Here is an 11,656-nt window from a genome sequence, read left to right on the forward strand (position 1 = left end):
TCTCACCCTGTCACGCAGGCTGGAGTGCAGTGACTCAATCTCAGCTCACTGCAACCTCTGCCTCCTGGGTTCAAGCCATTCTCCTGCCTCAGCCTCCCAAGTAGCTGAGACTTCAGGCGCCCGCCACCACGCCTGGCTAATTTTTGTGTTTTTAGGAGAGACGGGGTTTCACCATATTGGCCAGGCTGGTCTTGAACTCCTGACCTTGTGATCTGTCTGCCTTGGCCTCCCAAAGTGCTGGGATTACAGGCATGAACCATCGTGCCCGGCCCACAAATATCTCTTCAACAATCTCCTTAAAAATATGTCACCAGAAAAATGTAAATTAATGACCTATAAAATATCTATAATCTTAAAGATATCACATGTATTCTTTTTTTTTTTTAATCTTGGACAGGCTGGGTACAGTGGCATATACCTGTAGCCCCAGCTACTGAGGAGGCTGAGGTGGGAGGATCACTTGAGCCCAGGAGTTCAAGTTCAGCCTAGACAAATAGTGAAACCCTGTCTCTTAAAAAATAAAAACAGATTGGGTACAGTGGTTCATGCCTGTAATCTCAGCACTTTTGGAGGTTGAGGCAAGTGGGTTGCTTGAGTCCACGTGTTCAAGACCAGCACTGACAACACTGCAAGACCCCTTCTCCACAAAATTAAAAAAAAAATAGCTGGGCACAGTGACACAAGGCCTGTAGTCCCAGCTACTCAGGGGGCTGAGGTGGAAGGATCACTTGAGCCTAGGAGATAAGGCTGCAGTGAGACATGACAGTGCCACTGCACTCCAGCCTGGGTGACAGAGCGAGACTCTGTCTCAGATAAAAATTAAACATTAAAATTACAAATCTTAGGTAGGATTGCTATGTAGTTACTGGCCTCCAGTCAGAATACACCTGCTCTACCTGTTTTAGAAATCATGGTAAAATGTGCCCTTCTTTCATCTTGCGATTCCTCTTCTGCTTAGGACCTCATTTGTGCTCTTCTGACACTGCACTTGCTCCTCTCCTAGCACTCATCCTTGGATAGATCTTTGTGGTTAATGGACCTTAAGTGAAGGGAGCGGCCTTCCTAGTTCCTAGAGTATACTTGGCAAAATGAGGACACATGCAGCTTAAAAAAAAAAAGCTGGAATAAATGAATGAGAAAAAGAAAAGTAAAGCAAGAGTTCAGGAAAGAGGCAGCTGTGCCCCCGACCAACACACATCTCCTTTTTCTTGTTGTTATTAGCTCTTTCCCCCTCACACATACTTAAGCTTATCTGGGGTTAGAAATGGGGAATGGGGTGGCCAGCCATGGTGGCTCGTGCCTGTAATCCTAGCATTTTGGGAGGCTGAGGCAGGCAGATCACCTGAGGTCAGGAGTTTGAGATCAGCCTGCCCAACATGGCAAAACCCTGTCTCTACAAAAAATACAAAAAATTAGCCGGGTGTTGTGGTGCACACCTGTAATCCCAGCTACTTGGGAGGTTGAAGCAGGAAAATTGCTTGAACCCAGGGGGCAGAGGTTGCAGTAAGCTGAGAATGCGCCACTGCACTCCAGCCTGGGTGACAAGAGTGAAACTCCATCTCAAAAGAAAAAAAAAAAGGAAAAGAAGAAGTGGGAAATGGGGTTAATTCTCCTACATTATTTTTACAGATCATCAGCGCCCCTTTATAAGTACTTTTTTGTGTCCTCAATAAAGTGAACTTTTCAAAGTGAGCCTTTCTCCTTCTAAGTGACTGTATTAAGGAATAATCCGATGGAACACCAAAGGAATTTTCTAGGGCCTCTACACTTTTCTCCTTTATCAAGATCAGAGTCAGAAATACATTTCTGGGAGCCTCCTAACTCTCAGAACCACTTTCCGTGTCTGTTTCTCACACAAGAAACTTCATCTAACTTTCCTTTGGACTCTTAAAACTCTGCCTTCGAAAAGTCTGTGACAATGATGCTCAAATTTTGCACATCAGAATCATCTTGGGTATCAGTTAAGCACAATCGCCCAGCCCCATTCCAGAGATTCTGATTCAGAAGCTAAGCTGGAATCCAAGCATTGTTTGATAATTATGTTTAACAAATCCCCCAGGAGATTCTGATACCCATCAGAATTTGAGAATCTCAGGTAGAGTCAGCCCACATTTTCACTCTCTTTGAAGAAAGTAATTACTTTCTTCAGAGTAATTACTACACATTAGGTGCAGCACAACATAGTAATTAAACACGTGGGTTCAGGAATCCAGTTCCTGAATACTCCACTGAATACCCGTGGACAAATTGCTTAGAACTTTCTATACATCAGCTTCCTTATTTATTGATTGATTTTCTTTTTGAGATGGAGTCTCACTCCGTCACTCAGGCTGGAGTGCAATGGCGTGATCTCAGCTCACTGCAACCTCTACCTCTCAGGTTCAAGTGATTCTCCTGCCTCAGCCTCACCATTAGCTGGGATTACAGGCATGCCCCACTACACCCAGCTAATTTTTGTAATTTTGTTAGAGTTTCACCATGTTGGCCAGGCTGATCTCAAACTCCTGGCCTTGAGTGATCCGCCTGTTATTTGTAAAATGAGAATGATAATAATAGTACCTACCTCATAGGTTTGTTGTGAAGATTAAATGAGCTAATATGTCAAGATCACTCAGCACAATGTCAAGGCATATAGTAGGTGCTCAATAGATATTGGACATTATTATTTAAAGATTCCTGTCACTTCCTCATGAGAACAAGGTTGATGTGTGTGTCCTGTGAACCTTGAGCCTAAGGGTAGCGTGCAGAGACCCTGCAAATCCTTTGCAATTGCATATAAATTATGCGTTTATGCATTTTGCTGTGAACTGGTTCTATAACCGTTCTGAGATTCCCAAACAGCGTCTCTGACACCTGTACTGAGCTCTACAGCTTTGCTCCCGAACATGTGCCCTGGACTAGCAGTGTCTGCATTAATGGAGGCTAATTCTAAGAGAAACTCAGACTCTCGGATTCCACTCCAAATCTACTGAATCTAAAACTGCATTTAATTTTATTTTTTTATAAGCAGAAAAAAAAAACTTTATTTCCATCAAATGGAAATGTATGAACCTTCAAGCAAGATAATCAAAATAATAATACAATTAACAGGATATGATATACAGATCAGACTAGAGGTTTAGATACTTTGAAACACATACACCAAAATTAAGAGGACCAACAACTGTCCCACTGAGGAAAAGCACTCTGACTCATCATACCCACACAACTTCTGGGAAACTTGGGCTGACATTTCACAGGACAGTAAACCCAAGAGACAGGCTGTCATTGGGTTGCAGAGCTGATCTGAGCTGGAGAGGGTTCACAGCGAAATGTCATGGTAACTCCACAATTTCCCTGGAGAGCTGTTCATCTCAAAAAAAGGAATACAGGGCCGGGTGTGGGGGCTCACGCCTGTAATGCCAGCACTTTGGGAGGCCAAGGCAGGGGGGATCACAAGGTCAGGAGATTGAGACCCTCAAACATGGTGAAACCCCATCTCTACTGAAAATATAAAAATTACTCGAGAGTGGTGGCACGCACATGTAGTCCCAGCTATTCAGGAGGCTAAGGCAGGAGAATCACTGGAACCCAGGAGCCGGAGGCTGCAGTGAGCTGATATCATGCCACTGCACTCCAGCCTGGAACACAGAGCGAGACTTCATAAAAAAAAAAAAAAAATCCTAAAAAATACAAAACAAAAAAACACAAAAAGCAAGAATATATAAAAATCAATAGTACAAATTCTTATAAAACTAGAAAAGCCTTCTAAGCCCTGATATCCTTGGAGCTTACATAAAGGCTGAGTTTTCATTTTTCTTCCCTTGACTCTTCTCTATATAAAATACAAAATAGTTTATTTAGGACATTTCTGACTATATAGCCAAAGCTTTAAAATGAAGACAAGAATAATTTATAAAATAAATTAAACACATATCAACCCTAGGTGGAATCTTCAAGGTGGTCTGCTCCTTCGAAAAGCTTTAAGCAGTCGGGTGAGGTGGCTCATGCCAGTAATCCCAGAACTTTGGGAGGCCAAGGTGGGCAGATTACCTGAGGTCAGAAGTTTGAGACCAGTCTGACCAAAATGGTGAAACCCCATCTCTACTAAAACACAAAAATTAGCCAGGTGTAGTGGCAGGCACCTGTAATCTCAGCTGCTTGGGAGGCTGAGGCAGGAGAATTGCTTGAACCCGGGAGGCAGAGGTTGCAGTGAGCCGAGATCGCACCACTGCATTCCAGCCTGGGCAATAAGAGTGAGACTCCATCTCAAAAAACAAAGATTTAAACAGGAAAGCTTTTATTTAAAGAATGACACTGTGTTTCTGGGAATAACCTAATCATTACCAGAGGAAGGGATTTCATATCTATGCCATACAAAAAGCCTTCACCCTTTAGAAGTGTTTTTACTGAAGCTCTCTCACATATACCGCATACACACACTCACAAAATGATCAATTTGGGGAATTCCCTGAAACATACAGATAATGGCATTTATTCTGGCAAGAACTGTGCAAATTGTCACAAGAAAGATAAGGGACGGCAATATGAATTATTATCTTTCAACAGATGCAGGAAGCGGAATTTTTTTCTTAGTTAAAATACAGCTTCTCAACATCTGGGACTTGCACACCTCTCATTTGGAAAACAGACTGGATCCGTTACATGCGGAAATAAATGATAACTTGTTATCAGACCACATTTCCATATTAAAAGAAGTCTCCATTACCAGGTCCTCTTTTTAAAGATGCCAAATAGACCAAGGAGTTACTAAAAATGAAAGGAGATAGTGAGAAAACAAGTCATATTACAAACAGGGCTTCACCTTATGAATTGCCTCTCCAGCAAAATCAACTGCAGAAAGGAAAGACTCTGTTAAACGAAAGGTAATAAATGGAATTCTCAGGTGGACACAAATACCTCCTGAAATCCTGCAGCAGAGTAGAGATGAGGCACGCCCTCTGTAGATACAGTGTTTGACTACCAGTGTGACTCCCTCAGTGCCTGTTTCCTGTGTCTGTCCCTAAGCACCAAAAGCAAAGATTACAGGCTGAAGCAAATACATTGTTTTATCTGTTAATGAGAACAGGGAGCTCAAACTAGGGAAAGGTACAAAAAAGGCCCTTTGAATTTCCTGATAAACCCCTACGGGTACATGAAAACATGTTTAAAAAACAGGATTTTTTCCATTTATACTACAACGAGGCAAGTTGATTGAGATTATTACATAGGTAATTGATGAGGATTTGATTAGCCAATGCATGTAATGTGCCTAATATGGAGTAAACAAACAGTAACTACTGCCTATACCTTAACACATCTGGAAATACGAGGTATTTGTTATTTGAGCAAAGACCTCCAGCAGGCTTAAATTCTTTGGACAAAAAGAGCTAATGTCAAATACTGAACTCAGTTTCCAGTGAACTAAATTTTATAAAAGCACTATTTATGGGTTTGTGCAGGCATCTATCTAAAGTTATCCTGGCTCAACATCTTAAATAGCAGAAAAAACCACAGCAGCACCTCCCTCCAAGTATCCTTCCTCATTCATGGCTATTCTTACCTTTCTCCTTCCCTACCAAAGAGAGGAGCACACTGTGGGTAAAAATGGAGCTCATCTGAGCTTGGCTGCCGGAGGGCAGCAGGGGAATGGTCCCTGGGGAAGGACAAGACAGGAAGTGAATCTCCCCTGGTTACTTCCTCGACTGTTGCATGACAAGTAGATGGTGGGCAAAGGTTTGGATTTGGCATTCAGAATCATGTTAATGTGTAATGGAATAGAGAGACAGTAGCGCAAAAGTAAGGAGTTAACTTTTGTTTGATGTTTCATTATTTCGAGAAGGATTATTTTATCATCAAGACCTTGTTTAGAGTGGGAGTGAGGGGGAGATTTGTTTTGATCTCAGGAAAGAAAAGTGAGCAGGGCCTGGATAGCTCCAAGGAGCTCAAAAGCCTACGTATGAGCACCATGGCTAGGGATGGCTCAAGGGTAAAGGCCACTTCAGGGGCACTACCCAGTGGACACCGAAAGGGTAGGTAAGGAACATGAGCTAGCCTCCTTCACAGATTAGCCTGGACCCAAGTCCAGCCTACTTTGACAAACTTTTATTCTGTTCATAAAGGATGTCTTAGGCAGGAAGACTAAGACTCTCCCCTAGCAGCTTCCTTTGCTTAAACAAAGGAAAAAGAAAAAAACAAAGGAATGTCATAAAAAGGTGAACATCACTCTGGTGAGCTCTACTATTGTTTTTCTTTCTTTCTTTCTTTCTTTCTTTTTAAGAGACAGGGTCTTGCTGTGTCATCCAGGCTGGGGTACGGAGGTGCAATCATAGTTCACTGGAGCCTTGAACTCCTAGAATCAAGCAATCTTCCTGCCTTAGTCTCCTGAATAACTAGGACCACAAGTGTACACCAGTGTGCCCGGCTAATTTTTTATTTTTCTGTAGAGGTGGAGTCCTGTAGTGTTGCCCAGGCTGGTTTTGAACTTCTGGCCTTTGACAATCTTCCCATCATGGCCTCCCAAAACTCTGGGACTACAGGCATGGACTAGCTCCACCAAACCTAGACTAGCTCTGTTATTCTTGATGTGAGGCCACAAGCAGAACCAAGAAGACTCAAGACCCTTGGTTGCTTGGACCCAAGTAGCTATTAATGACATCCAGGAACAAGCTCAGTCTTCTGAGTCAGGAAAACCTGGGCTAGAGTCCCAGCTACACTGGTCACCAGCAGCAGAGGCCTGCGCAAGATGCTTCACATCCATGGGACCCCTGTCTTCTTTGTTTATCAACATTAAATCATGCCTATTTCATAGTATGCTAGAAAAATTGAGATGTTAATAAAGGTCCTAAAACTGCACATTTCTCTCAGTAGGTTTTCAATAAACAGTACCTATCTTAAGTCTGCATTAGTATTGGAGGATATTAAATACAGCAGCATTTCCAAGGTCTAAGTAAGTAAGAAGCCAGTTAGGATAAGGGAAGCAAACTGAATTAAGAGCTGAGTAGAATGACAGAATGTGAGGTCAGGTTGGAATCTTAGAAACCATCTAAACCAACTTCTTTGCTTAACAGTGAAAGAACGGTCATGTGTGGCAGTAGTAGGAAAACCAAGAAAAGATGTCCTTTTAATTTTACTTTTTTCAAAACATTTTCAAGATAACTTTAATTTTTATGAAATAATTTAAGGGAAAACTAGCGAGTTTGTTGACAAAAACCAGAAATATATTTTTAAGGCCATTGACCACAAAACTAGCATTATGTTTCAAAGATCATGGAAAACGTATTTATCTCTTTTTGGTCTCACCTAAACCAGCATGGACACTCAACTGCTGGACAGTCTTAGCAAACACACACACTGTTGAGACTTACTGAGTGACTCAGTGTTGGCTAGAATTGTCTGTGGGCTGGAAGGAAAGAGGAAAGGAAGGATGGATGGAGGAGTGAAATATGGCAACAGGGATCAGGCCATTTCCCACACCTCTCCCAAACTCCAAAGGCAATGATCGTATTGGAGGGTCAGCTAAACACAAAGGGAAGTGAATATTCTCCTGTTTCCAAAAAAGCAAACTTTCCACTTTTGAGTGTTCTACAGAATAATTTTGATGTTCTATGTTTCCTACTTTGTGGAAATTTTCTCTATGGCAGAACTAGTCTAAATCATTCAAATTTCCTCATATCAGACTTATTTTTCTCTATAACTGGTTCTTCCGCAAGCCTGAGCTTTATCTATATATCGGATATGCACCCCATCTCCACAAACTGCCATTCAATTGCAAATCTAAATTCTAAAGTGCTCAGAGTCAATATAATGCACTGACAATTCATAGATCTGATGGAGCAATTTCATTGCATAAACCTAAAAAGTAAACCATCTCGTATGTTTGAGAGGATGGGGAAGAGACTGGTCTGTATTTTCACTAAGGTAGCCAAAAAAAATTCACATGAAGGGACAAGGGGAGAGGAACTGGCAAGAGTTTGGGCAGTACTTTGAAGGAAGATGTACTCATTATCATACAGGTTATACATGGCAGCGAATTGACTGAGGATTCACTGGGACATCTTCAGAAAGGAAGTAATGTGTTTCAACACCACTGAAGTGTTCAAATAGACTTCTTTTCTTCTCACTAGTAGGAAAAGTTAGACAGGAGGCACTCCTAGGAATAGTAAAGGACACTAGCTGGGGACAGTCATGATGCATGAAGAAGGGACGCATATTTTTGAGGTAGCAGGAATAAACATCATTGTCCTTCCCAGAGGACAGCAAGAATTATTCAAGGTAACCACCAAGTCTGGAAACCAGGCACGTCCTTTAACAAATGGTTTATTGATATTAGGTTGTAATGAATGACAAAATATTAGTATCTAATTCTAGACTTTATGGCCACTCCATAGGATGAATCTTTGGAACAGAAAAAAAAAAATAAAGATTTTGTTTTCCTGTAATCGTAAAGCTGTTATACTCAGTCCAGGCGCAGCTAGTACAACCTTCTGCTCAATCCCACAGGCTCCGTTCTCTTTGCCACCTATATATAATATGTTTGAGTCACTCACAGGAGTGAAACACTGTCAGCATTAACAGTTAGCAGCACTTTCAAATTACATTTTATTGTCCTGCCTAGAAACCTTAACTATTTAATTAGTCCAATAATTCCAAATGGTCTTATTACTTGTATACATAAGATATGATCTTACAACATTTATGTAGCTAAATACTTATACTTCCCATGCTTTTTTAGGATTCCCAAAAGACTTTTAGGGGTTTAATTTTGTTCATGATAAAAGAAAGGAACAGTGTCAATCCATGAGAGTCAGACCAGCAGTTTAATAATTTCCTCTCCAGAAAGAAGATCCTCTTCACAGCTCAGTTCTGGTGCGTAAAGAGGTTCAATACACCCCCTCACCCTCAGTTCTTAAAAGAATTTGAGAGGGATAAGAACAATAACGACCTGTTTTGTTTAATAGTCTAAGAGTGAAAACAGATGTCAAAAAAATATACAGTTTAAAAAAAAATAGAAGTCAGATGCTTTCATCCCAGGATGCCTGAAAAGGAGAGACTCTATAGAGCACAGATGCGGAAAAGGAGTTACTCCTACCCAAAAAAAAAATGAACTGTGGACACAGTCACACAAGACCAGAGAAAGAACCACCAAAAGTAAGTAGCTTCAATTTCACTGTCACCAGGAGGGCACACAGCAGAAAACCTGGGACAAAATCTGGGCTAGAGCCCTTAGTGGACTCAGGCTTCCAGGTGCTGTGGTTCAACAGTCCTTGTAGAGATGGGAGAACCAGAAACCATCACCATCATGTGTAAAAAAGGGATGCCACAGCAACAATACAGCTGTCAAAAGTCAGCTGGAGCTGAAGTTACACCCATTTGAAATCCACACTGTACTTGCTATCCTATGAAGGGCTTGAGAGTGCAGAGACACGTTAAACATGTGTAGGTGACCTTCCTTTTGAAAGGCAGAGCAGGGCCTCTTTGTGAACTCTACTCATTTGTTTTCCTATCAGTTCACCATTTCAACTAGAAAAGATGCTGCAAGCTACCTCAGCTAGCTTCTAATTTGAACACAGCACCAATATTACACACACAATTGAATGAATGACCACATCTTCCTGTTTCCTCCATTGGGCAGGGTTAATATGCTTCTTTGGATTGAATAGGTGTGATCTTGTTTGAGAAAAGTGTGTAAACAGAGGGCCAGATTTTGTTCCTCTCCATCCCAGAAAATTGGTGGAGAAGTCCTCGGCTTCTGTATAATCCAATGACTGGCTTTGCCACATCCTTGTACCTTCTTAGCCTGGCAGCAACTGCTTCAGGTTTATCATCCTCCTGCTGGACTAATGGTTCACCAGTGACATCATCAATCCCACCTACATGAGGTGGATTGAAGTCCAGGTTTTATGCCCTTCTGCTAGGAGGGTGAATGCAATGGCACTGAGATGATTTTTAAGTGTTTCAAATGGAATGTTCAAACTGATCATTAAATCCGCTTCACAGATTCTGTCCAGGGCTTTGGCTTGTCCTAATGTCCTAGGAAAACCATCAAGGAGTCAGTGCTGGTCACGCCTATTCTACAACTTGGACATCATTAGGCATGTGATCACATGGTCTGGAACCAAAAGACTTTTCTCTATACACTGCTTTGCCATCTCACCAACTTCAGTGTAGGGCTTGATGTTCTCCGGCAAGAAGGGGCCATTGGAGAGATGCTGGAGGGCAAAGTTCTGGGCGACCCTCTGGCACACAGTGCCCTTGCCAGAGCCGGGGGGCCCGAGGATAATCGTGCGCAGGAGTTTGGAAGCCACTGCCTTCGCGAGGAGGGGGCGGCCAAACCCGCAGCCCAGACTGCAGCCTGGGAGGGAACCTGGGAATTTTGTTTTTCCTCTCCCCTACCTCTGGCACCCTCTGCTTGCACTTCTGTTGTTGTTGTTGTTGTTCTTGTTTTGTTTTGAGACAGAGTTTTACTTTTGTTGCCCAGGCTGGAGTGCAATAGCGTGATCTCAGCTCACTGCAACTTCTGCCTCCCGGGTTCGAGTGATTCTCCTGCCTCAGCCTCCCAAGTAGCTGGGACTACAGGCACCCACCATCAGGTCTGGCTAATTTTTGTATTTTTAGTAGACATGGGGTTTCATCATGTTGGCCAGGCTGGTCTCTAACTCCTGACCTCAGGTGATCCGCCAGCCTCGGCCTCCCAAAGTACTGGGATTGCAGGCATGAGCCACTGTGCCCGGCCCTAAAATGGCTTTTTAAACAAGATCCCAGGTGATTCCTATGGATATTAACTCTAAAGAAGCACTCATCTAGAAATTTCCCAAATCTCTGTAATGAGAATAATCACCCAGATGCTTGTTAAGTATGTAGATTATCCAGCATATTTCTTAGACTTTCTGATTCATTAAATCTGGTAATTTGAAAAATTACTCTGGGTTAGTCTCATACAACAGGTCCTTGAAGAACCTCATTTCATTATAATGTTGATGAGAAAAAAAATTGACACCCAGCTGGGGCCACTGCCTGTGTGGAGTTTGCATGTTCTTCCCATATATGCCTGCGTTTTCTCTGGGTGCTCCAGTTGCCTCCCATATCTCAAAATTGTCCACATGAGGGGAAGGGGCATGCCTCTACATGGTCGTGGTCTGAGTGAGTTTGGGCGTGTGTTTGAATGTGCCCTGCGATGGGATGACATTCTGTCTAGGGCTGGTTCCTGCCTTGCACCCTGAACTGACAAGACAGGCACTAACCCTGAACTGAATAAATGGACTGGAAAATAAAAATAAATAAATAAAAATTATTAAAAATAAAAACTGACGAGTCTATGACAATCATACAAATATACAACAGATGATCCGAAAGTGCTCAGCAGACCCATTGTATTTGTGTGTGCATGTGTATGTGTATGTGTGTGTGTGTGTGTGTGTGTGTTCAACTGCATGGTGGTGAGAGATGTTTCTTACATTTTTCATTTTGCAAACATTTCTTCCTTAATTTAACCCAACACTACTATAACAGTCTTCATTCATTGATTCACCAAAAATTGGGTAGGCTGGACACAGTGGCTCATCCCTGTAATCCTGATACTTTGAGAGGCCAAGGCAGTCAAATCACTTCAGCCCAGGAGTTTTAGACTGGCCTGAGCAACATGGCAAAACCTTGCCTCTACAAAAAAAAAAAAAAA

The 11,656-nt window shown here is 42.2% G+C and overlaps 1 protein-coding gene and 1 pseudogene across 1 annotated transcript in view; both read right to left on the bottom strand.

Moving 5' to 3' along the window:
- Positions 1-8,003, bottom strand: part of LOC108317968 (60S ribosomal protein L10-like) — an 8,494-nt gene extending 491 nt beyond the window's left edge. The window contains exons 1-2 of the mRNA XM_017548672.2: positions 7,964-8,003; positions 5,559-5,635 (exon numbers count right to left, since the gene is read on the bottom strand). Coding sequence (XP_017404161.2) covers positions 5,559-5,635; positions 7,964-8,003 — 117 coding nt within the window. The remainder of the gene's footprint in view (positions 1-5,558; positions 5,636-7,963) is intronic.
- A 1,612-nt stretch (positions 8,004-9,615) lies between these two features.
- The window catches only part of LOC108317994, a 31,059-nt pseudogene continuing 29,018 nt past the window's right edge, over positions 9,616-11,656 (bottom strand).

The sequence above is a fragment of the Cebus imitator genome, unplaced genomic scaffold (assembly GCF_001604975.1).
Source record: "Cebus imitator isolate Cc_AM_T3 unplaced genomic scaffold, Cebus_imitator-1.0 Scaffold213, whole genome shotgun sequence".
NCBI lineage: Eukaryota > Metazoa > Chordata > Mammalia > Primates > Cebidae > Cebus > Cebus imitator.